Below are 27,307 nucleotides of genomic sequence, written 5' to 3'. Positions count from 1 at the left end.
AGCCGTGCCACAAACCTGTAAATACTAATGATCCCCAAATAGAAAAAAAGTTGTCTCGCAATATAATCGAGAGACGTTCAATACAAAATTTGTCTGAATTTACAGAAAGGTGAGAATTCTGAAGCATACTGTTGACGGCTTCTGTTTGTTGTGTGAAATGGACGTATACAGGCTATTAACATCTAATGTGCCTAACAGGTGATGAGGAGGAGCTGTAGCAAGTGCTTTTATTACTTCAAGAAAATAGCCAGTACCTAGGATAAAGGAGCATGTCTCTAATCAATGCTGCAAGAATCTGCTCAAAAAAAATAAAATAAAATAAAAAAAGATTTGTGTACTCACCGTAAAATCTCTCTTAGCCTCTAATTCGGGGACACAGAACCATGCGTGTTATGCTGCTGTCCACTAGGAGGCGACACTATGCATAATCTGAAAAAGATTAACTATGGCTCCTCCTCTGCAGTATACACCCCTGGACGGCGTCAGCCTTCTCCAGTTTTGTGCAAAAGCATTAGGAGGAACGTAACAAAAACGACATAACCATGCCTGTAAGGCGGCTACTATGTACGAGCTCAAAGAACAATATGAGAACTCAACCGTAAACAACGGCCCGTAAGGGCAACAGGGTGGGAGCTGTGTCCCCCAATTAGAGGCTTAGAGAAAGATTTTACGGTGAGTACACAAAAATCTCCTTTACTCTGTCGCCTCATTGGGGGACACAGAACCATGGGACATCCCAAAGCAGTCCCTGGGTGGGAAGCAATGGACGAATATTGTGCTAGCAGGTCCCTGAACTTGGGGCACTGCCGCCTGCAGAACCCGTCTACCCAGGCTTGCATTCGCTGAGGACTGGGTATGAACACTGTAGTGTTTCGTAAACGTGTGTAGGCTAGTCCAAGTGGCCGCCTCACACACTTGTTGTGCCGAAGCCTGGTGCCGAATGGCCCAGGAGGCCCCTACTGCCCGCATAGAGTGCGCCGTGATACCGGCCAGGAGAGAATTGTTAAGTCGGTAAGCCTCCTGTATGGTGAACTTGATCCACCTGGCAAGGGTAGCTTTGGAAGCAGGCAGACCCTTGCGAACGCCTTCCGGAAGAAGGAAAAGGGAATCAGACTTCCGGAAGGGTGCAGTCCTAGACACCTATATACGTAATGCCCTGACGAGGTCAAGCGCATGCAGAGCCTTCTCCACTCTATGAACCGGAACCGGGCAAAGGGATGGCAGTGAAATTTCCTCATTGAGGTGGAAGTTGGACACAACCTTCGGAAGGAAGGATGGCACTGTATGGAGAACCACCTTGTCCTGGTGAAAGGCTAGGAAGGGCCGTCTGCAGGAGAGTGCTGACAATTCAGACACCCTGCATAGTGAGGTGATTGCCACCAGAAAAACCACCTTCTGTGACAGAATGCGGAGTGGGACTTCCTTAAGGGGTTCGAAAGGTGGTGCCTGCAATGCTGTCAGGACCAGGTTGAGGTCCCACTTTTCCAGTGGACGTCCGTAGGGGGGATCTAATCGGGAAACTCCCTGGAGAAAAGTCCTTACTTGCGGCTTGTTAGCAATACGCCTTTGGAAAAGCACTGAAAGCGCTGACACCTGGCTCTTAAGCGAGCCTGGGGATAGCCTGGCGTCCAGGCCCGATTGAAGAAAACCGAGTACCTTCGGGAGGGAATAAGGGAGTGGGACCTGTCCGTGAGACTCGCACCAGGTAAAGAAAGCTCTCCAGGTACGGTAATAAATCTTGGCGGAGGCTGGCTTCCTTGCCCTGATCATGGTCGTAATGACATCCGGTGAGAGCCCAGCCTGGGTTAGAATCCAGGTTTCATGGGCCACGCCGTCAAATTGAGAGCCCCAGAGTTCTGATGGTAGAACGGACCTTGTGACAGAAGGTCGTGACGGTCGGGGAGACGCCAGGGGGCATCTGCTGTAAGCTGTATGATGTCGGCGTACCATGTACGTCTGGGCCAGTCCGGCGCAATTAGGATGGTTGGAACTCCCTCGTTTGATCTTCCTCATGACTCTGGAGATCAGGGGGAGGGGTGGAAAAATGTACAGAAGCTGGAACTGGGTCCAGTCCTGAACCAGAGCATCCGCTCCGAGCGACCGCGGGTCGCGTGTCCTGGCCATGAAATTGGAGACCTTGGCATTGAGATGGGGATGCCATTAGGTCCACGTCCGGGGTCCCCTAGCGATGGCAAATCTGGTTATAAATTTCGGGATGGAGAGACCACTCCCCCGAGTCCATTCCTTGTCTGCTGAGGAAGTCGGCTTCCCAGTTGTCCACACCCAGAATGTGGACCGCAGAGAGTACCGACCTCGTGTCTTACGCCCAGTGGAGGATATGTGCCACTTCTCTCATCGCCTGGGTAGTGCGGGTCCCGCCTTGGTGATTCACATATGCCACCGCCGTGGCATTGTCCGACTGTATCCTGATATGAGAGTCTGCCAGCAAGTGATGAAAGGCTCTCCGTGCCAGGAAGATGGCCCGAATTTCCAGGATATTGATGGGCAAGGTCGCTTCCACTGGTGACCACTTGCCTTGTGCCCTGTGATGTAGGTGCACCGCACCCCAACCTGTCAGGCTGGCATCGGTGGTCAGGACCTTCCATTGACCTGAGAGAAAGGATTTTCCCCTTGCAAGCGAAGTTGGCTTGAGCCACCAGTGTAGGGACCTCCTGGTTGACGATGTCAGCCGTAACTCCCTGTCGAGGGAGAAGGGATTCCTGTCCCAAGACTTGAGGATGGCTAGTTGAAGAGGCCTGAGGTGAAACTGGGCAAATGGTACCGCCTCCATTGCTGCTGCCATCCTGCCGAGGACTCTCATGGCAAACCGGAGAGATCGGGGAGGATTGCGGAGGAGTATGCAAACTCCCAGACGGAGAGCCAATGCCTTGTCCCTGGGAAGGAGCACCAGACCCCGGGAGGTGTCGAATAGCATCCCCAGGAAGTTCAGGGACTGACTCGGGGTAGTCGATGATTTTTGTAAGTTGACTAACCAGCCCAGGCGACTCAGTGTCGATTGTGATTGAGACGCTGACCTCGCAGTCCTTGAAGGTGGGAGCCTTGATGAGAAGGTCATCCAGGTATGGAATGACTACAATGCCTCTGGAGTGTAGAACGTCCATGGTGGCTGCCATGATCTTGGTAAACGTTCTGGGAGCTGTGGGGAGTCCGAACGGAAGAGCCACGAACTGGTAGTGGTCCTGGTTGATCGCGAACCTGAGAAATCTTTGATGGGCGGGAGCAATTGGTATATGCAGGTATGCGTCTTGTATGTCTATGGAGGCGAGATATTCTCCCTGCTCCATGGACGCAATGATGGACCGAAGGGACTCCATGCGAAAATGACGGACCCGTACATATTTGTTGAGTTGTTTTAGGTCTAGTATGGGCCGGACGCTGCCTCCTTTCTTGGGGACTACGAAGAGATTGGAGTAGAACCCTCGGAAGCGTTTGGTCGCGGGAACCGGTACTACGACTCCTGCTTGAAGGAGAAAAAGACCGCTTGGTGGAAGACACGAGCCTTGTCTGGCGGCTTTGGGGGAACAGAGAGGAAGAACCGGTTCAGTGGGCTGGAAGTGAACTCTATCTTGTATCCGGAAGACACTATTTCCCTGACCCACCTGTCTTCTGTAATAGGCAGCCAGACTTGCTGAAAGAGTTGAAGTCGTCCGCCTACTGGTGGGGTGTGTTCAGGAGTTTGTGAGTCATGATGAGGCGAAATTCTGAGGTTTTCCTCCCTTGGATTTCGCCTGTCCTGCTTTCGACTGCCAGGTCCTGTCCGGCCTCTGCGCCGCCCGTGAGTTGTCCCTGCGTGGAGAGCGGTTACGATTTTGTGCTGGGCGCTAGACGGACCAGCCCGAAGAATTCCGAAAGGATCGGAATCGTGTTTGGTCATGCCTTTTAAACATGCGTTTAGGTTTTAGTTGAGGGAGAAAGGTACTCTTACCCCCAGTGGCGTTGGATATCATTGTGTCCAACTTTTCACCGAAAAGCCGTCCACTGAGGTACGGGAGATGCGTGAGGGACTTCTTTGAGGCCGCATCCGCTTTCCATTTCCGCAGCCAGAGGATACGCCGAATTGTGATGGCGTTTGCTGCTATCCCCGCTACACCTCTTGCGGAGTCAAGGGCTGCATGAAGCATGTAATCTGCTACTACTGCTATTTGAACTGCTTGGTCCGACAGCTCAGGATTTGAAGCTTGGAGGCCATCTTGCAATGTTTTGGCCCAAGCTAGAATGGCCTTGGTCACCCAAACTGAAGCGAACGCGGGGGCCAGGGAGGCCCCTGCCGCTTCAAAAACTGAATGAGCCATGCGTTCTACCTGCCGGTCTGCTGCGTCCCTGAAGGTTGAGCTATCTGGCAGTGAGAGGAGGGTCTGTGCTGCTAGTCTAGAGACTGGGGGGTCCACTTCGGGTGGATCTGTCCACTGCTTGGTGTCCTTTTGTGGGAAGGGGTACCTAGCCTCCAAATATTTGCGATTGGTGAATCTCTTCTCAGGCTGCGAAAATTGCTTAGTAAGGATCGTCTGAAATTCCAGGTGGTTAGAGAATACCTTAGGTGGTTTCAGAACACCTTCAAAGCAAATCTTGTGTTCTGGGGCTTCCGGGGTTGGATTCCGTCCTCAACTAGCGCTGTATTGCTAGGGGGACAAGGGACCAGAGATCTCTCCGTCTCGTTGTCTGAGTCGGAGTCACAGATGCCTTCCGAATCCTGTGTATCGCTGAGGCGTTCCCTGGTGAGTGAGCTGGGGCGGAGGTCTTCTGTAGTCGGGGGTCGCTGCGGAGATCTGCGTTGTCTGTCTCTGGCAGGGGATGGTCTAGGCGACCTGGAACTACGGTGTCTCTCCCTGGAGGGGGATGACCATGTGCTATGGGATGACGCAGAGGAACGCAACATGTGGGTCCGCTTACGTCTGGGAGAGCCAGAAACAGCCTGTCCCTGAGAGGAGCTGTCCCTTTGCTGGGTGACGCTCATAGCCGAGACATGACCCTGCAGAGCCTGGAGTAATGTGGAGGTTAGGTTATCTATGGACTGTGTCATAGATTGCGACACCTGGGTAGCCCATTCCGGCGTGGTAGCAGCCGCTGAAGCATTGGTAGGAGCCTCTTGGGGTTCTGACCCAGTATTCTGGATACAGTCCCAACAGTGGGGGTACGTGCTGCCACTGGGGAGAGTGGTTCTGCAGGCTGTGCAGAATGCATAAAAGCAGTCTTGCCTGGTTCTCTTGTACCTTGAGCCTGGCATAGTGCTCAGAGCGAGGAAGGGCTGGCTATGAGAGAGCCCTACAGGGGTGGATATGCAGGGGAAACCTATAGGAGAGCCTTACAGGGAATCCGGATTCACAGCCGAGCACAAAAACCCGAGCTGTGATCTTACCCCACCAGTGTGCCCCTAGGTCCAGCGCCGAAGATCCACCGTCCTGTGCCCCCCGGAGACTGGCTGGCGTGGTGCTGCTGATGCCTGCGTCAGAAATAGCCGCTGAGAGGATGAGGAGGGAGAAGAAGGGGGCGGAGTGCTGAGAAAGAGCGCGCAGAGATGTGTAAAAACGTGCCCTTTCTGCCTTGATCCGCCCCTTCTATGACACTGTGGAGTGTCATATTTGTCATCCGGGGGGCAGAGAGGAGGCAGCGACCACAACTAGGCAGAAGCCGCGGCCTAAATTAGACACCTATGCCCAGAAAGGGCTCCAGGTAGGCGCGGTAGTCCGGGGGGGGGTCGGATTTTACCCCCCACCCCGGATTGAAAGGCAGGCTAGCAGTGGGGCCACAATCGGAAGCGGGGCCCTGTGATGGGTCCCCATGAGACACTATAGAACTGGTGCTGCCGCAGAGACAGGGGCGCAGGGAGCCTTGTGTCTGTATGTGCTATGCCTGCCCGCACTCCCCCCGGCCCCGACAAACCCTACCTGAGGCGTCTCAACCTAATACCCCTAGAGGGGGAATAGGGAGGGTGCTGCTGTCACCATCAGGGGGCTTCCTCCTCGCCTCGACCTCAACCTAAGACCAAAGGGAATTGGGGAAGGAGGGGGGGGGTCTCGACTTCGAACCAGCACCCGCAGGGCTGGGGAAGGCGCGACATGGGGAACTGCCATCTCAAGTTCAACTGGGCACCCCATAATAGGGGGACGAGGAAGAAAAAAAACAGAAAAAAAAAAATCTTTAGGTGTGCCTTCTTGCGACACTAAGCAAAAACTGGAGAAGACCGACGCCGTCCAGGGGTGTATACTGCAGAGGAGCCATAGTTAATCTTTTTCAGATTATGCATAGTGTCGCCTCTAGTGGACAGCAGCATAACACCCATGGTTCTGTCTCCCCCAATGAGGGGACAGAGTAAAATCGATAGGGGAGGACAGGATGGAATATATGGAGGGCACTATGGGACAACCTGGTGGGTAATGAAGGGACTTGTGTATTTGGTTAGTATAAAACAAAAATACAGGTGTCACCGGAGCCTGCTAGTCACATTAGATACTAATAGCTTATATACATCCATTTCACACAACAAACTTATAGAAGCAGTCAACACTATGATTCAAAATGATATATCCCACAAGAGAAAGTGCGGATGGCACCGCTGTTACCTTGAAATCACTAGTGATGTGCGGCAAACAGAAGACCAACAGCTGAGGATACCGGGTGCCAGACGTCGTAGTAATCAATCCTTGAATCCAAGCAGAGGAATAGTCGCACTCATCGAGATAATTCAATCACCAATTTATTGACATTATAACAACATGTCAGGTCAGAGGAGTGACAAAAGGAGTGCACAAAGGCTGACCCTTTATGCACTCCTTTTGTCACTCCCCCGACCTGACATGTTATTTATATGTCAATAAATTGGTGATTGAATTATCTCAATGAGTGTCACTATGATTCAGAATTCTCACCTTTCTGTGAATTCAGACAAATTTTATATTGAATGTCTCAACTAAATTACGAGACATCTTTCTATTTGGGGATCACAATTTACAGGTTAGTGGAACAGCTATGGGCTTCAATGTGGCTCCTTTTCTTGCTGGTATAAATTTATAGATGCTACATTTTGCATATACAATGACATCCTGTCACAATTTGCTAAACTTAAATCCATCTGGACAGAATTATAATTTACTTTAAATTTGCTAACTGAAAGATTTCTTTTTTTGGATACTCTAGTGATTAAAAGTACTGATGAGAATTTGTCTGACATTTATTGTAAATCAACCGACCGCAACAGTTTACTTCTCTACAGCAGCTATATTCTGTGACCTTTTGATAAAGACCCTGGATGGGTCGAAACACCCCTTTAATTTTGTTGCCAATCTGTTCATTTGGTTCATGTTTCTTTGATATGTACTAATCAATAAAAATGGAAATATCGATTGAGAGTGTGGTTAATATTCCTTCACATACGAACTGGACCACAACCCAGAGTTCAGAGCAATTTTCTACTTTAAACTTGTCACAAATATATGTATTTTTTTTATCCTAGTCTAAATGCTGCTGTTCCCTTAGATTTTGCAAAGTTTTTTTTTTTTCCTCTTCCTCATTCCTGCATCTTTCCATTTTTTTGAGAAATGTCCCGCTTTTTCATTTTGTTAATCTAAAGTTTTTAACAAGCGGCTTACAATCCTCAATTAGATGCCCAAAGAAAGGAGATGAAGATCATATCCCACCGGCTAAGAAGATTAGACTGATGGTTTCAATTTGTATAATCAATTTAACAGAATTTTTTAAAGTCCTACTAGAAGCTTTGATGGTGTAAAAATGTACTTGACCCCAATATGGTTTGGAGTAATTCTTAATGCAAAACATTACTGTTAGGGCTCATGCACACGCGTAGGAAAATTGTATAGCTCCTTTACTGCTATTAGAGTATTCATAGGACTCCAAATGTAAGCTCTAAAAGCAAAGTGGGTGCAATATACAGAGTTTGGTCCAAAAGCAAGAGAAACTTTGTATCCCACTGTAGAAAGTGTGGTACAACAGAGGGCTCCTATGGATGTGTGCATGTGCCCTTAAATTCCTATAGGCTAATAGGTATTAAATGGCAAAGTCCCGCCAAATGTCTGGCAGCCTTGGTGGCCAATCAGAATCCAAGTAATCAATTCTTCTAAAACTTTGATACTGTGTTCAGTTTTAACTGCAGCATCTAAGGGAATAAACAGCTGAGATTTTATTAGTCTACAATTGTGGATAACTATCCTAAAGCCCCCGTTACACACTACGATATCGCTAGCAATATCGCTGTAAAGTCACCGATTTTGTGACGTTGCAGCGATATTGCTAGCGATATCGCTACATGTGATACTTACCTCCGACCCGCTCCCCCGCTGGTTATCGCTGATCGCGCGAGAAGCTGCTGGACCATTCCTCGTCGTCCACTTCCTGCGGCGCTTCCTGCCGTGACGACGAGCGACGCGTGGAGCCGGGCGGGAGGACGCAGGATCGCCACGTCTGACAGGTAAGTAGTGATCCCCGTCCCCAGCGATGTCGCTAGTGAGATCTGCCTGAGTGGCAGCTCACTAGCGACCACCTAGCGATTCACCAGCGATCCTGACCGCGTCATATCGCTGGTCGGGATCGCTGGTGAGTCGCTAGGTGTAACGGTACCCTAATTCTTGCAGATAATACTTACAAGAAAATACACTTGGAACCTTGTAAAACTTGGTTTTAAAAGAGGTTAAGAAAAACTCATCACCTAGCCATTGGATAAGCGTGATAATTTGTTTATTGGTGGGGAAATCTGACCACTGGGATTTGCAAAGATAGACAGAATGGGAAATCTTAATCTCCGTTTGAATGAACGGACAGTGGCATGTGCAACCTGTCTTCCATCCATTCTCTATGGAGTTGCAAGCGCTGCACTTGGCATTTTCCGGAAGCCCCATAGAGAATAAATTTAATGGCGTTAGATATTTTATCTTGATCAACAAATTATCACCTGTCTTGTGGATATCTGATAAATTGTCCAATCAATTTAATATGCGAGAATATGAGGAACAAACAGCGAAACAACTTATGTCATAATGTGTGACCAAACATGCACAAAATAGTTCATTTTTTAATGGATTATGGTAAATAAATTTTGATTTACTTATATATACTGGAAGATGGATCCTTTATCTTTCTTCGATATACTTACCCAAAACACCATGCAGTGGCGTGCTTTCTGGGCTTTTATTTTGGAAAAAGGTGAGCTGGATCATTTTGTTTGTATGAACACAATCGCTATGACTTATACAGTTTATAATTTTTCCCAAACAGGCGGCCATGTTGACTTCAGATTAAATGAAATGCCACATTTAACTAGCAGACACAACAAAGCTGAACATACCTTATGCTTCTTTCCGACATCTCTTTCATTCACCGGTCTATCCTTTTTGGCATCAGAGAATACATATTCCACATCTCCATCCTCCACAAACGCATAGGGATCATTCTCTTGATCGCTATCTAATACAGCCATTGGGAAATATTGGTTCTTACTTTGATACTTGAGGAGCAATTGTTCTGAAATTTTCAGTGGCTTTTTATAGTGCACCATTAACCTGGACCATAGAGAAAATTAAAATATTTATAAAAAGGAGAAAGTCATTGCATAGAGGATAAAGGAAAACAGAAGATCTACTGGCTCTCCTCGCAGGTCTGTTTTAGTAAGTAATGGATGGACAAACTAACAGACCTGATAGACTGCATTCTTTCAGCTCCCGTGTCCTTAAAGTTCCTTCACATTACTATTCACAATATGCACACAAAGGGAATCTGTCACCAGGATTTAGCTGCCCAATCTGAGAGCAGCATAATGTAGGGACAAAACCCCTGATTCCAGTGATTTATCTCTTACTGTGCTTTCTGCTTTTATTTTGATGTACAATAATAAATTACATTGTGGTACAAGTGTTAGCCAGGAAAATCGATGTGAATACTTTTCCACACAATGATGACAAAAGTATTCTCAGGGTGATAACTCCAGAAAATACTATGTTTGCAGGCTTTCAGAGCACAGTGGCTCCTTCTTCAGGCAAGATAACAAATGGATTAATAAGAATTTTAAGGATGACAGAGGGAAAAATTTGGGAATTTAAGCTTAAAAGGATGTTCAACACTTTGACACTAGGACTCAATATAACACCTCGATTTATGACTCACTACATGGACACAGTTCACACTTCCACCAGAAGGACTTCAGACAACTAAAGGTACTGTCACACTTAGCGATGTACCAGCGATCCCAACCAGCGATATGACGCGGTCAGGATCGCTGGTACATCGCTAAGTGGTCGCTAGTGAGCTGCCACACAGGCAGATCTCACCAGCGACATTGCAGGGGTCGGGGGTCGCTACTTACCTGTCAGACGAGGCAATCCTGACATCCTCCCGCCCGGCTCCACGCGTCGCTCGTCGTCACGGCAGGAAGCCCCAGCAGGAAGCTGAAAGGAGAAACGGTCCAGGACGTTCTCGCGCGATCAGCAATAACCAGCGGGGGAGCGGTCGGAGGTAAGTATCAGACATAGCGATATCGCTAGCAATATCGCTATAACGTCACAAAAAACAGTGACGTTACAGTGATATCGCTTAGTGTGACATTCTCTTAAGAACATCATTCCCACTGCCTCTCCATTTGTAAGAAAATGCTAATTCCATTTCCTCGACTCATTTTTAGGAGGCATCACACCTCCCACCTAATGAAAAAATATCCTACTATAGTATCCCTTAAATGTTGTGCTTTTTTCTTATTAATCCATTTGTTATCTCGCCTGAAGAAGGAGCCACTGTGCTCTGAAAGCTTGCAAACATTTTCTGGTTAGCCAATAAAGGTATCACACTGAGAATACTTTTGTCATCATTGGGCGGAAAAGTATTCACATTGCTTTTATTTTGATAAACCGTTTTCTCTGCTACAGATCTAGCAGTTCTCTTAATGCTGAGCTCTATATAACAACCACCATCACCTCTGACTGGCACCTTTTGTGTACACTCCCTGCTTTCTGCATAAGCACAATCAGGGCAGGAGATCTAAAGAGACAACCTCTAGTGATAATCTCCTGCTAATAAAACAATGATTTTGTTGAGACTTAAAGAGCCCAGTATGTGATACATTGTTGGAATCAGGGTCTCCATGTCTACATTATGCTGCTCTCCTATTACACTGGCAGATTCCTTTAAAAAGAAGCTGTTCCCTTTCAGAAAATGTTATTTGCCGGCTGCAGGTTAGTTTAAAGCAACAAAACGTGCTATACTCGCACAGATCCACCAGTGAGTCTCAGCACTGTTCCCGATGTCTGGCTGAGGCACCTGAGGTCACGTTGATAGCCAATCTGATCTGTGAGTGGGTTTCTCTCTCTACATGGGTGCTAAACTGCTGAGTTCACCAGTTGGTTGTCACATTGTCAATGTGATATCAACACCAAAGCCAGACACTGGAATCAGCGACAAGACTCATCAGTGGACCAGAGGAAAGAGTACAGTGCGATTGTGGTTGCTTTGAAAAGAGACCTGCAGCTGTGGATTAACATTTATTGAAAGGGAAATAACTGCTGCTTTTCCAGGGGTAAGGATGCAGACATTAATTTCAATGTATGACAGGCCAGTCAGATTCCAGAGCATAAAATATTGTCATATGAGCCCAGAACAGCTTGAGAAAAGTGCAGGGCACCTGTGTGCTCCATAAGAACCAACGCTTTTGTTGACACTATAATGTTTTTTCCCAGGAAATCAGAATTAACATTTGGCCTTTTACCACTAATAACCCAGCGAGATACTAAAGCACGTTTTATTAAGCATACATGAAAGTTCAGTGTATATAACACTTTAAATGAACCAGTCTCATAGAAAATACTGCCTCACCTAGACAAGGACAGGAGCTGCTGAGCAGACAGACCTAGAACTGAATCTTTTCCACAAAACTATATGACTTGTATTTTAGAACTGCCCACTTGCTGAGAAAGCTTGGAATGAGCAGAGGTTTAAGGCTGGGTTCACACGTAGCGGAATTCCCGCGGAAGTTACCGCGAGAATTCCGGAATTCCATTCCACGGGAAAATCGCATTTTTAATTTCCTCGATTTTCCCGCGGAAAAACTAGCAATTTGGAAGCGTAATTAGCCTGCAGAATACTAGCGTTTTCCAAGCGATCTGTAGCATCGCTTGGAGAACTGATTGACAGGTTGGTCACACTCGTCAAACATGGTGTTTGACGGGTGTGACCAACTTTTTACTATTAAGGCTGCCTATGCAGCATCAGTAGTTAAAAGGTCTAATGTAAAAAAAAAAAAAAAAAAAAAAAAAAAAAAAAAATCGGGTTATATTCACCTGCCGGCGTCCCGCGCAGCGTCCCCAGGCCTCCACGATGCTCCGGCAGGTCCCGTTCCCAGTGATGCATTGCAGCAATGACCTTTGATGGCGTCGCGATTCCACAAATTAATGAGTGGGAAAATCCGCAGCATTAGCACAGCATTGTGGAATCCCATAGGAATGCATGGGATGCTGCTTTTTTGCGCTTTCGCGGTAAAAACCGCCGCGAAAACACGGAAAAACCTGAAAGTGTGAACGCAACCTATATGACTCGTTTGTTATATTGAATGTTTTCCCACAAAATGACAGCCATCTGCTTGGCCCCTACTAACCCATAGCATGCCGCCTGCCGATGGGACTGAACGGTCATGGTCACAGGTCCTCTGTATAATCCCATGTCACATTCAGTACCTTGTACAGCATATTCCATGAGCAGATAAAAACAAACTAAGATTGCTTTTCTGCCAAGATGTGATATACAGCCAGCCCTGACTCATACTGAAAGTGCCCCCTAGGTACGTTTATAAAGCAATGCATAGTGCCACCCATTATAGTCGTGAGCCCACTTTATAATCAGCGATGCCCATAGTCTGCCAGCATAGCTCATTTTTAGATCCAAGTCGCTGGCAGCTTCAGTTTACAAAAAGAAAGCTCATTATCAAGATCCATGAAAAAGGAAAATGAAACAAGGCAATTAAGAAATCTTTATCCAGACCAGATCTCCTGCGACAGATTCTCAGCTACATTATGTGCCATATATACACTTGCCATTGTTCTGGGGAGGACCATCCCTCTACAAGAACATTTTTAAATGCAATTTTGGATGGTGATCTATATAAAGTTATATGATGTATTCCTACAATGATCACTTTCTAGATGAAACAATTTATAAAAGCACAGGTCTTGTTCTGAACATGTCGCAGATTTAATCTCTTTAATGGATAGGGTTGTCAAGGTGAAAATATATTTTCTTATATAACTTTTATACTTTTATACTGTGAAACAATAAGTTTTTCCTAATTGCTTGCTAATGCAAATGTAACTGTATTAAAGATGGCTGCCAGTGTTCACTTTCACTTAAATTCAGTGTCTAAAGAGTTAAGTTTCATTTCTCCTAAAAAAAGATAACTCAGGAATGTGAAGAAGAAGTAACCATCGGGAGACTTTTTGACGAATCAGAGAGAGACTGGACACTAGATGTATACTGCATAAACCCCGCCTAATGCACGCCTTCCCCTAACACTCAATATAGTATTGTGTATTTGTAAATAAAGCCAGTTGTTGTACTGCTCCTGACAGGTGTGGATGCGGGACATTAGCTAAGACTGAATCAGCTGCGTGTCTGAGTCATTCTTAATTGGTACCAGATGTTTTGCGCTCGCACAATGATTTGGAATGACTGGTGAATGAGGATTTATTGTCGTTTACGACCCCGACAATTTGGCGCCCAACGTGGGGCGTGGACAGTGATCCGAGGCTCCTCTGGACCCATGCCTGGATGTCTGTGGATGATACCTGTAGTGGCTGACCTCGAGGACTGATCACCCTCCAAAACACGGTAAGTGAGATCATATACACTGTATGTGTCACACTTGCTAGTGTCTCAGCCGTTATTGGTTTGTCTGTGGTCTCCTTGGGTCTGAGGGGTGACCGGTCGAGTGGTGAGACTGAGTGCGATCCTGTGCCACGCTCTGAACCAGCAACTGAGAGACGTCGCATTCTGCGCGTCCTCGTGTACACCACACCTCCTCCACCGGTCATTGTACTCCATTTAACCACCTTACCCGTGACTATTGTCTAGTAGTGAAGTGGAGTGATAAATTGAGCTAGTTGCAGATTGTGGGGCAACTTAGAGGAAGGGATAGGAGACGCAGCCTCTGTGATATTGTACCAGCTAGGTAATTAAGACGTCCCGAGAAGGGACCACCTGTATTTCTGTGGAGGGCTCTCACTAGGAGACCGCCTCCCGACTGTTGGAATATCGTGGCAGGATAATCTGTTAATCACTGCTGTTCAAGGTTAGGGAAAGGAAATATTGAGCGCGAGGCTCTTTTCCTAGTACGTCGAACGTGAGGCTCCGTACTGTGGAACATCAGTGTTGATATCGCTACCAGTGGTTTTTCTGCAGAGAACCATAGTATTCTGTAAGAGTCATGCTGCGTATCTTAAAGCAGAAGAAGTCTGTGCCCCACAAGTTAGATGAGGATGCTGTGGAGGTCAAGGCAATAGTAGCGTCACGGGAAGGCAAGAAGGCAGTCAAGAATGTTGAGAGATTGTATAAGCATGTAGGATTGCCCTCGTCAGGGAGATTACAGCCGGCTATGTGGCATAATCTCATAGAGAACAAACGAGGCATGTTGAAAGATAAAGGATTGTTAGAACAAGCACAAGCTCATCTGCGAGTTGCACGAGGCTTGAAGAATGAAGGATGGAAAGAGATTGATGGGGAAGGAGGATCAGACAATGCGGAATCTGTGTTTGGTTATAAAATGCCTTTGAACTGTGATCTTATAGATTGTAAAATGGCCGCCGTGCCACTGATGATGAAAATGCAGTCCCAACCACCGCCCTATAATGGCGACAAGACGAGCTCTCCAGAAGCGTGGGTGTGTCCTGTTTGTGGCGTGCAGAATCCAACCTGGGTGGAAACCTGCCGTGTGTGTGGGGCGGGCCGTCCTTGGGGTTCCGCCCAGACCATGGACGGAAGTGGGGCATGCCACGCCTCCACCGGCAGCCATCTTGGTGCACCCGGAATTCCTCCCCAGCCACTATGTCCGCTGGTAACACTTTCCGGCGAGTACTATCAGGGACCACCACTTCCTGAGAAACCTCCGGCACCGACCGATGCTGTTCCCACCTCTAATGTTCCTGTTTCTGTTCCGGCCTCTGGGCCTAGTCTCCCGGTGCAACCCACTGTGATATTTGTAAATACACCTGGTCAAGGTCCCTTCACTCTTGATGCCCTGACCGGCAGTACGGCTTTCCGGTCCGTAATGCGTATGAGGCGCCAAGCTATCGGAGATGATGAGGGATCAGAAGATTCTGACAATCAGGTTGCTACAATTCCCCCTGCCCCGCCACTGCTATTAGGTCCGTTCGAATCCCCCCGGCCCGGAAGGAGCCCACTACCTACCCCTCTCAACAAATCCTCTAGGTTGCCCCATGACCCTGAAATCTGGTTCCCCTGTCATTCACGCTATTACATCACACCTCAGGGCTCCCAGGTTCTTTTCTCAGTGGGGTATGGGGACATAGTTACCCACCAGGTAGGAGCCATAGTGAACCCAGCTAACTCTACCCTGTCGCATAGAGGTGGTTTGGCCCAACAGATAGCTAAAAAGGGAGGCCCAGCCATAACCCAAGAGTGTCAGGCCTACCTTACCAATTATGGCCCCTTGCATCCAGGAGACGCTATGTCCACCCAGGGAGGGAATTTGCCCTGTGATATAGTGTTACACACTGCAGGCCCTATATATGATTACAGGACACCCGAGCATTGCCGTACAATATTGCAGACCGCCTTACAGACAGTGCTTATCTTTGCAGGACGGCTAGGGAGAGATACACTTCCTCGTAGAACTTTGGCTATACCATTGATATCTTCAGGACTCTTTGGATACCCACTGGGCCCCTGTATGAAGGAACACGTTGAAGTCATCAAGAATTGTCTCCAATCAACCCCAGATCTCGATTTACAAGAAGTTAGGATCGTCTGTTACCATGAATCCGGATTAGAGGGCATCATGCCCTTGGTTGCTGAATACATGATACCACTGATGCACACAGGTATAAAGCCCCTGGATGAGGTAATACCCACAGCACCCCCAACTGCCCCGAAGGATGAGGCAGTGACACATGACGAAGAAGCAGAAAAGGAAGCAGAGAAGGAAGCACAGAAGGACAAAGGCAAGAAGAAACCAGCCATGTATATGGCAGAAGCCTCAGAAGTACCTGTTATGGTGTATCAGGCTCAGGATCGGTATGGATCACCACGCTTGAGGCCGAGAGGGTCCCAGGGCCAAAACTACAGGGACAGACCAGTTCGTGATGACCAAGGGAGACCTCTGTGTTGGGAGTGTGCCAGCCCTGGTCATATGAGAAGTAGTTGTCCTCGCAGGGGGCACCCTCAGAGACCTCTTCCTCCTCCACACTCATGAAGTTCAGGCCAACCGGTGCCCACTTTTCCCGCCACCTGTACTTCCTCATCTTGTGGTACAGTGACCCTGGAAGTGGACAATCAACCTCTCAAGTTCTTAGTGGACACTGGGGCGGCCACCTCTGTTATCTCTTCATCTCAGCTGCCTCCTACAATCTCCCTGTCTTCAGATTTCCTCACATGTATTGGAGTTGAAGGTCAACAAACCTCATCACCACTCACTGTTCCCGTCCCAGCTGGCCCATTCTCTGGTGTCTTTGCCAAATTTCTGGTGTCTGAAACCTGCCCCGTCAACCTTCTAGGAGCTGACCTCCTTCAAAGGCTTCACGCTACCATCATCTTCGGTGATCAAGGGATGGAATTGCAATTACAAGATCCTGCCTCACAACAAGGCACTGAAGATCGTTGTGTCCTTAAGGCTTTCCCTCTGATGATGATGACTCTGCAAACGACACCTTCCCCGGATTTGCCCAATCTACCTACCACTCTGTGGTCAACTGGACCTGAGGATGTGGGTCTGCTCAAAGTGCCTCCAGTAAAAGTCCACCTCAAACCTGGGCACCCATACCCCAGACTACCTCAGTATCCGCTTAAGGCTGCCCAAGAGCGGAGCCTTGGAGTTCAGATTACCTCCCTCTTACATTCTGGAGTGCTAATCAGATGTGTTTCACCCTGTAACACACCCCTGTTTCCAGTGAAGAAGAAGACAGCTCCTGGAGACCCTCCGAAGTACAGACTTGTACAGGACCTCAGAGCAGTCAATTCAGCCACCATCTTGGAAACTCCTGTGGTACCCAACCCAAACACCTTGCTTTCTCAAGTGCCTACTTCAGCAACACTATTCACCGTTATTGACCTGGCTAATGCTTTCTTCAGTGTCCCGCTTCATGAAGACTCACAGTTTTTATTTGCCTTCACGTTTCAAGGATCTCAGCTGACCTGGACCAGGACACCACAGGGTGCCCAGAACTCCCCTAACCAGTTCACTCATGCTATGAAGATGGCCCTGGATCCGTGGGTGTTACAGAATCTTCATGTCACGCTTCTCCAGTATGTTGATGACCTACTCCTCTGTGGAACTGAAGAGAATCTGTTTGCTGCTTCTGAGTCCTTGTTCCTTTTTCTTCATTCTGCCAACTGCAAAGTCTCAAAGGCCAAGGTCCAGTGGTGCAAAGAGAAAGTCGTCTTCCTCGGACACTGCATCTCTCAAGGCTCGAGACACCTCACCGAGGACAGAAAACATGCAATCGAGGATATCCCTTATCCAAAGACATACTCTGCTATGCAGTCTTTCTTAGGACTCATTACCTACTGCAGACAGTGGATTCCGGATGCTTCAAGACTCATGCAACCTTTGTATGATTGCCTCAAGACTGGAGGACCGGACTGGGATCATGCTGAAAATCCGTATATCTATGCTCAGCAAAAGGACTGTTTCCTGGCTCTCAAGGAAGCTGTTGTCAGCGCCCCTGCTCTGGGTCTCCCTGACTACACTCAGCCGTTTCATCTCTTTGTTTCAGAATCTGAAGGACATGCCTCTGGTGTGCTGGCACAGAAACATGCTGATCGTTTCCGTCCTCTGGCCTACTACTCAGCCAGGCTAGACCCTGTTGCCAGAACTGCTCCTTCCTGCCTCAAGGCTGTGCATGCAGCCCATGTTCTTCTGGATAAGTCTGCTGACATAGCACTTGGTCATGACTTGGTCATTCAAGCTGGACATGATCTCTCTGCTGTCCTCCAACAAACATCTCCTAAGCATCTAACGAGCCAAAGACATCTCAGACTTCAGTGCTCTCTACTTCTGCCCTCCAACATCACCTTCCAGAAATGTACTACCATCAACCCAGCCACTTTGCTTCCACATTCTAGGGGGGAGTTCCCTGACGGGTATAAGGACTTACCAGACGGGAGGTCACCTGATGACCCGCATGACTGTGTAAAAGCACTGGAACAAGAAGCCTCTGCACCACAAAATGTGGTAACTCAAGAACTTCTCAACCCTGATTTGCAACTATGGACTGATGGATCTCGATTTGCAGACTCTTATGGCAAGTTCCACACTGGATATGCGGTCACCACTGAAACAGAAGTCCTTCTTGCTGAAGCCTTGCCACCTCACCTTTCGGCTCAAGAAGCCGAACTTGTGGCCCTACAACAAGCATGTTATCTAGCAGAAGGGAAGACGGCCAATGTCTACACTGACTCAAGATACGGCTATGGAATCTGTCACGATTTTGGATTCCTGTGGAAGTCCCGAGGGTTTATTACGGCTACAGGAACCCCTGTTAAACATGCACTAAGGATTAAAGCCCTGATGAAGGCATTGGAGCTACCTGTACAAATTGCGGTGATCAAGGTCAAAGCTCACGGGAAAGTCAATTCGAAGGAGACTAGAGGAAACCATTTAGCAGATCAAGCTGCCAAAGCTGCTGCCATAAAGAATGTCTCAGCAAAGTGGGAAGAAGAAGAAACAGCACCAGAAAAACCCTGTTGGGAAGGCACTGATACACCTGTGATGCCTGTGCTTACCAGAGCACAAACAAGAGAACAGGCAACCAAAGAAGCTACCCAAGCCGAAGAAGAACGAGACTTTGAGAAGTCCGAAGCCCGAAGAAAGAAGAGGGAGTTGATAGAAGACATGGAAATGGAATACCCTGCCACCGGATCTGTCTGGAAGCCAGCCCGACCACCTGAAGAGAGATTGTGGGAAGAACAAAAGTTGACCTCTAAAGAAGAAAAGAAGCAGTGGGAAGCTGCAGGAGCTATTCATGGGAATCGTAGTTCTGCCGGACAATACCAATTTCCTAGACTCTATAAGGTGGATGGGAAACCCTGTCTACCCAAAAGAATGTATCCAGCCGTTGCAGCATGGGCTCATGGATCAACTCATCGAGGAAAGAACCAAGCTCTGGCCTGTATCAAGAAGCTCTACTGGGCCCCAGGAATCTCTACCACTGTCACAGCCTACTCAAGAGCCTGCCCAGTCTGTGCCATCTGTAACCCAACAGCCACTGCCAAGGTTCCACTTCAGCATCTTGCCAAACCAGACTACCCTTGGCAGAGAATCCAGGTTGATCATATTCAGATGCCCAAGTCAGGAAAGTATGAGTACGTCCTAGTGGCTGTGGATATGTTCTCAGGATGGCCCGAAGCCTACTCAGTGACCAACATGACTGCCAAAACTACAGCTAAGAAGCTCATCACTGAAATTTCGTGCAGATTTGGAATTCCCGAAGTTGTTGAATCAGATCAAGGCCCAGCCTTCACTGCCAATGTCTACGAGGAATTGTGGCACATGTTAGGGACAGATTTGGGTCTGCACACCCCCTATCACCCCTCCAGTTCAGCCAAAGTTGAGAGAATGAACTCTACAATTAAGACCCAGTTGCTTAAAATGAGCCAGGACCACCCACTCCCATGGCCAGATTTGCTCCCCGTGGTCCTATACCATATCAGACACACCCCACAGGGAAAACACGGCCTGACTCCCTTTGAGATTCTTTTTGGTGCTCCACCTAAAATAGGAGACATTAGGCCACAAGAGTTGTCTGAGACAAATGATAAAGTTGTACAATTTGTGATTGCATTGTCTAAGGAACTGTCTAACACCCACTCTACAGTTTCTGCTTCTCTTCCAGAATCCACAGGTGACGTGGTCCATGACTTTGTGCCAGGAGACCTGGTGTATGTGAAAAAGTTTGTGCGCAGAGATTGTCTCCAGCCGAGATTTGAAGGACCCCACACGGTGATCCTGGTCACCCCCACTGCAGTAAAACTTGAAGGAAAGAGCACCTGGATTCATGCTTCACACTGTAAAAGAGACCGAACCAGTGTTTAGTCACAGTAGTGACTGAAGGGAAATGTTGCTGTTGTTTTTGACCTTGGGACTGGGGGCCATCCTCGCCCCTACCTCTTCGGCCCCTATTGTAAATAAGAATTCTGGTCCCTTTATTCTCTGGGTAAACCTGACAGCCCCGGTGAATATCTGGCGATTTGATTTCTGTGATGTAGTCAAGTGCCTTGAGACTGAACGGGTGGTAGAGGGGATCATCCAGTTCTATATGTGTGTTACCAGACAAGACAACAATAATTGTCATTATTGGACAGATGCTGCCTGGAGTACGGGGAATGATTGGGGATATAAACCTAGCGAAGCCATGTTCCCCAAGGATGGGACGGGTAGGAGTCTTTGTGAGAGAATGCATCTAACAGCCCTTCTGCAACCATTTAGGGGCTGTAAATGGGGTAGAAGCTGTCACCCCCTTCTCCTAAATCTTGAAAGCCCTCAATCTGCTGATCTGCAGACGTTCGTACTAGGAAGGCATTATAATTATGTATTTAGTGCTGGACCTTATGCGTATTTAGGCCATATACGGCTTCAGGATATTAGCTTCAGACCAACCAAGGCCCCCGTTACCAGTACACCTAAAATAGGCCCAGGTGAGCGTTTGCAAAATGTAGTTAATGAAGTGATCCCCATTCCAGGTCTCAGTTGGCAAGAGGTTTTCTCCATAGAAACACAAACAGCCCCAAGGAAAAATTTGTGGTTAGAATGGGTGAGGTACAATGTAAAAGTCCAGAATATCTCTGTAGGATGTATTGCTTGTGCTGCTGCGAATACACACCTATACACACATGCATTGCTTTTCCCTGATGACAACACCACTGCCTGTGTCATGAATTTGTTGAAAGGTTTGAAGCCCACTGATTGCCCAGATTACGTCCCACTAATTCATAAGGAACCCAAACTAAAGGTCCCAGGAGAAGTAACTGTATTAGCTGACAATTACACCTGCTATAATTCCCACGACACCACAGGTACACCAGTAGGGATCTTCGAGACAGGTTTCTGCAAAGAGAATAGTTCTCTAGATACTGACTTGTTAATCAAACATACACAATATATGTATGACATTTATTGGTTATGTGGAGATGGTAAGCTCCGTCCTAGGTTGCCAAATGCCTGGACAGGCCAATGCACCCTTGTTAAACTAGCTATGCAGTTCAAGATTCTACCCTGGGATCCAAAGATACCTGATGAACCTACCAGGAAAAGGAGAAGCCTCGATCAGCTCCATATGAGTTATGAAGAAGATCCACTAGTATATATTGATGCTATTGGAGTGCCAAGGGGGGTGCCTGACCAATTTAAAGCCCAGAACCAGATCTATGCTGGCTTTGCTTCTATAATCCCACAGGTGCAGATTAATAAAAATGTTGAATGGATCAATTACATATATTACAGTGAACAAAGGTTTGTCAATTTCAGCCAAGATGCCTTCCAAGGTATAGTTGAAGAATTGGGCCCTAACACTAGAATGACACTCCAAAATCGACTAGCCCTTGATATGATATTAGCTGAGAAAAGAGGAGTTTGTGGGATGGTGGGAGAGGAGTGTTGTACCTATATCCCTCAGAACTCTGGAGTGAATGGAAAAACCATGATAGCCCTTAAAAAGATAACTGGGTTAGCAGCAGAATTGAAAACTAATGCTGGAGTAGACACATCTTTCTTTTCCGGCTGGTTGGGTGGACTCAAGGGATTCCTTCAACAAGCTTGTATAGTACTGATTGCCCTCCTTGTAATTGGATCGATAACTCTTTGTTGTGTTATTCCCTTGTATAAAAAGGTTATTGCCAAAGCAACTCCGACTGGCACCTTCCTCAATCAAGAAGTAGACCCACCAGAGTACGATGGTACTGATCTAGGGGAGATCCCTAAGTATATTCCCCTCAAGAGAGTAGACAAAACCCCCCATTCTCAGATGATGTTAAGAGACTTAGTTTAGGGACAGCGGGAGAACTCCATGTGAGGTTAGTGAAGGGTTCAGCTGCCTGGAGGCCTCTCGCTAGGGGAGAGCTTCTGAGGTGTCTGGATGAAGAAATCCACCTCCCCTTTTCCCATCGCATGGACAGTCTCGAAGGATCTTTCATTAAGGGAAAAACTTAGTGTTTAGGGGGGATTGTCAAGGTGAAAATATATTTTCTTATATAACTTTTATACTTTTATACTGTGAAACAATAAGTTTTTCCTAATTGCTTGCTAATGCAAATGTAACTGTATTAAAGATGGCTGCCAGTGTTCACTTTCACTTAAATTCAGTGTCTAAAGAGTTAAGTTTCATTTCTCCTAAAAAAAGATAACTCAGGAATGTGAAGAAGAAGTAACCATCGGGAGACTTTTTGACGAATCAGAGAGAGACTGGACACTAGATGTATACTGCATAAACCCCGCCTAATGCACGCCTTCCCCTAACACTCAATATAGTATTGTGTATTTGTAAATAAAGCCAGTTGTTGTACTGCTCCTGACAGGTGTGGATGTGGGACATTAGCTAAGACTGAATCAGCTGCGTGTCTGAGTCATTCTTAATTGGTACCAGATGTTTTGCGCTCGCACAATGATTTGGAATGACTGGTGAATGAGGATTTATTGTCGTTTACGACCCCGACAGGGTAAAATCTGCAGAGAATCAGAAGCAAATTCTGCATGTAACATGTGGAATATGCTGCCCATTTGCAACTAAAGTCAGCCAAGTGTGGCCTAATCCTTAAAGAGGTTGGCCATTACTTTTTCATTGATGACCCATCCTTAGGATAGGTAATCAATATCTGATCGGTCAGAGTCCGACACCTGGCACCCCCGCAGACCAGCTGTTCTTGGCAGTCAATGGAGGAACTTGATAGTGGAGCTACTCAGTTTTCTTCCAGTGGCCACAGCTGGGTACTGCACATCTGCCTCACATTCAAAGCAACAGGAGTTGGATGTGCCAGAAGTTTGAGCAGCGCTGCAACCGAGCAGTTCCGGCTAGCAGCGGCTACTGTCTCCAACCAGAATAACTGATTGGCGGGATTATCGGGTGTCAGATGCCGATCGATCAGACATTGATTACCTATCCTAAGGAAAGTTCATCAATGAAACAGAAGTTGCCTACCTCTAACAGTAGGCAAGTGTATTAGACCAAAAAGCTGAGATTGCATGAGAGTATTTCACTTTCTATATACGGACTGTAATGCCCGGTATGGTGGCAGGTCTGCCAACCCCAACTTACAGCCCTATAGACACATGTAAGGCAGTAAGTTTGGGTTGGGAGACCAATGATCAGTCCACAGGCATGGATTGCGATCCATATACAGACCATGAAATACGCCTGTCTCAACCCAGTCTAACCTGCAGGCATTCCACATAGAATTGCGCTTACAATTGTAACCATATCCTCAAATAGCAGCCAGCACACTTCCCCATACGTACATTAAATATGTAACTACATTTGTAGTACTTACTCTGTAACAGAAGTGTTATTGTCCTTTCCAGCAGAACCAAAACCATCATCTCTCACTTTATCAACTGGAAGTGATGGAGGGAGAAACTCAGATTCCTTTCTCTTCGGGACCTTATAATACTTCCAGGTGTTGTCAGTCTCCCCTTCCTCCATGTGCACGGCAGTGCCGACATAAACTGTAGGTTCCAGAACTTCAGTGAAAGAAGGAGCAAAGGTTTGAGACATGCCATCTATTCGTTCATCTATTGCTTTAGCGGGAATTAAAGGATCTGGAGTGGGCATCTGATAGAAATGCTGACTTTGAGGGGTTGATGGGTTTTTTACGCTTTCACCGCCATCATCTAAAACCTCACAGGGATGAGGACTTAGTGGAGGTGGTGGAGGAGAATTGCTCATCTCATTACCATGCAATTGTGGAGTTTTTGCTACATCGCTTGGCCTGATATTTGAGAAACGCCCCCTAGTATCTTGAGAGCGTATTCCAAGTCTCTGGCTTGTAGGATCAGGTTCCATGTTCACATCATCACCAAGAGAAATACGGTGATGAAATGGAGTAAGTGGACGCTTCTGAGGCTTGTCACCTTTTTCCTGCTTCTCATTAGTTTTGTGCTTTTGAGCCGCTTGCTGCTGCAGCCCCGCGGGTGTCACCTGACTTGGCTGACCTGAATTTCTCTGCTTCAGATTTTTGTGCCTGAAATCAGATTAATAAAAGGAAAAAAGTTAGTCAACAGTAACTAGGTTATATCAAATGACAATACTTTTAGTAGTTCTGTAAAGGATGTGCTGTACATTTTTTCATAAGAATTTGGGAAAGTTATGAAATGTCCTATAAATGTCTCTTCTATTCCTAATCTAAGGATCTAGGCTAGACTTTTAGTTGAGGCCACAGAGCAGGAGGATGCAGTAGTTTAGGTGGGAGATGATGAGTGCATGCACTAGTGTATTTGCAAATTCTTGATTAAGGCATGTGCGGATCTGGAAAATATTTTTGAGTTTAAAGCTAGCAGGAAGTGGAAAGGGCTTGAAGGAGAGACCAGAGTCAAGGGTTACCCCAAAGCAGCAAGCTTCTGGGACTGGGGAATATTCGCAACCATTGACTTTGATGAATAGGTCTGTTGAGGTGTGTGTGTGTGTGTGTGTGTGTGTGTGTGTGTGTGTGTGTGTGTGTGTGTGTGTGTGTGTGTGGTGTAAAATGGGGAAAAGATAATGAATGCAGTTTTGTCCATGTTAAAGTTTTAGAAATCTACTAGTGAAGAGAGATGAAATAGCGGACAGACATTGTGGGATTCTGGTTAGTAGGGAGGTGATATTTTGTCCAGAAAGGTAGCTCTGTGTGTCAACAGCATAGAGATGATACTGAAAGCCGAGGGACTCCAAGCTGTCCCAGGCCAAAGGTGTAGATGGAGAAGAGCAGGGGTCCTAGAACTGTACCTTGAGGGACACAGACAGATAGAGGACCAGATGAGGAGATGGTGTGTGAATGGGAGACGCTGAATGTCCGGTCTGTTAGGTACAAGAGATCCAAGATAGGGCCAAGTCTGTGATGCCAAGAGAATCTGTAGTAAGAGGGAATGGTCCACTGTTTCAAAAGCAGGGACAGAAGTAGTGTCACGTGGATTTGGGAGCTAGTAGTTCATTGGACACTTTAGTCAGGGCAGTTCCAGTTGACGTCTTATAATGTCTTTTCTAGGTGGGAGAACCCGATGAGGTTTTCACGCAAAAACAGCTTCATAAAACACAAGTTTTTTCCCCACTCGTGTAACATCCCTATATGCGAGTTTTTTGGGCATTTTTGCTTTTAACTGGCATTTTCCAGATTTTTTTTTCTAACTCCATCATGACAGGAGGTATTTTTGTGCTTTCGTTTTTTCCTCCCCTTCTCGAAGCCATAACGGCTTTAATTTTCAGTCAAAATGGCCATGTGAGGGGTTGTTTTTTGAGGGACAAGTTGTACTTTTGAAAGACACCATTGGTTTTGAGGTACCGTTATGTACTGGAAAAACGGGAAAAAAAATCCAAGTGCGGTGAAATTGCAAAAAAAAAAAAAAAAAAGTGCAAATCCATAGTTTTTTTTTTTACCATGTTCACTAAATGCTAAAACTGACCTGCCATTATGATTCTCGAGTTCATAGACACCAAACATGTCTACGTTTTGTTTTTGTATTTAAGTGGTGAAAAAAAAAAAAAAAAAAAATGGCACCATTTTCCGAGTCCTGTAGCTTATTTTTTGCGTGCCGTGCTGACGTTTTTAGCGATACCATTTTGGTGTAGATAAGATCTTTTGATCGTCTTTTATTGCATTTTATTGCATTTTATTGCACAGTGGCGGCGACCAAACAAATGCAACTGGCATGTTGAATTTTTTTCTCATTGTGGCGATTAGTGATCGGGTTAGTTCTTTTTCTATATTCATAGATTGGGCAACTCTGAGCGCGGCAATACCAAATGTGTGTGTATATTTCATTCCTCTTTTATTGTTTTATTCTGAATGGGGCGGGGGGGGTAGTGATTTGATCTTTTATATTTATTAATATTTTTCAAAACTTTTTTTTTTTTTTTTTACTTTTTGCATGCTTTAATATTCTCTATGGGAAACTAGACGCTGCAGTTGTGCGATTGCCTCTGCTACACACAGGCGATTATCATATCACCTGTGTATAGCAGAAATGCTCACTTGCTTTGAACACCGACCACTGGGCAGCACTCATAGCAATTCGGCAATGACAACCATAGAGGTGTGCTGGAGATCTCTGTTTGTCATGCCGAACTATCGGTGACCCATGATCATGTGACAGGGTCACTAATTTTCGGGATTTCCGACGCACTTCCGGTAAGCGCAAGTTAAATGCCGCTGCCAAATCGACAGCGGCATTTAACAAGTTAACAGCAAAATTAGGTGCCTTGGCTTATATTCTGGTAGGTTTATACTCGAGTATATACACGATATATTGAAAAGTATTGAGCATCTTCATTCTCTGGGGTTTGGTGGGGTGGGGTTAAACACTGGGGCCCAAATCATGAATGCTTTTACGATACAAAAAGCGTAAAAGCTGTGTGAAGTTGCGGAAAAAAAATCTGCAACTTGACATTTTCACATCACTCTTAACACTCTTAAATCAGCTCCACCGAAATAGTCTGAGATGCAAAGGAGCCCATACAATTCATGAACAGTGGCAGCAGTTTTGTTTATTTTACGACAGAAATGCTACCTTAGTCATTAACTGGAGTAGCATTTCTGGCGCAGTACACGGAGACACACACCACTGAATGAAGGCGTCTAGTTCACCAAGTTGCATGTGCCTCTTAAAGGAAATCTGTCACCAAATTTGTGATCTGACTCATTAATATGGGCATACAAGGCTAAAGATTGCTATAAAAAGTCCTACCTGTGTGTCTCCCATCCGAGTTTTCTTGACAAATCATCGTTTATCACTTTATGTAAATGAGTTCTTCCATGCTATGGGGCATTATCTGCCTCCTCACTTCATTATTTTATCTTTCTCCTCCCACATCATCACTATGTCCCTATGATGTCAGGTGAGCGGCCGGAAATCTTGCACATGCTCATTCCGACTGCCATCGCTCCTCTTCAT

At 46.5% G+C, this 27,307-nt stretch overlaps 1 protein-coding gene across 2 annotated transcripts in view; it reads right to left on the bottom strand.

The window, feature by feature from the left end:
• Positions 1-27,307, bottom strand: part of MED13 (mediator complex subunit 13) — a 158,959-nt gene that overhangs the window by 51,607 nt on the left and 80,045 nt on the right. For both annotated transcript variants that reach the window (XM_073573172.1, XM_073573177.1), the window contains exons 9-10: positions 23,716-24,405; positions 9,317-9,530 (exon numbers count right to left, since the gene is read on the bottom strand). In XM_073573172.1, the coding sequence (XP_073429273.1) occupies positions 9,317-9,530; positions 23,716-24,405 (904 nt within the window). The remainder of the gene's footprint in view (positions 1-9,316; positions 9,531-23,715; positions 24,406-27,307) is intronic.

This window comes from Dendrobates tinctorius, unplaced genomic scaffold (genome assembly GCF_039654945.1).
Source record: "Dendrobates tinctorius isolate UK_male_01 unplaced genomic scaffold, ASM3965494v1 ptg000007l, whole genome shotgun sequence".
NCBI classification, from domain to species: domain Eukaryota; kingdom Metazoa; phylum Chordata; class Amphibia; order Anura; family Dendrobatidae; genus Dendrobates; species Dendrobates tinctorius.
The sequence above is the reverse complement of the archived record's forward strand: the minus strand, read 5'-3'. Positions and strand labels throughout refer to the sequence as shown.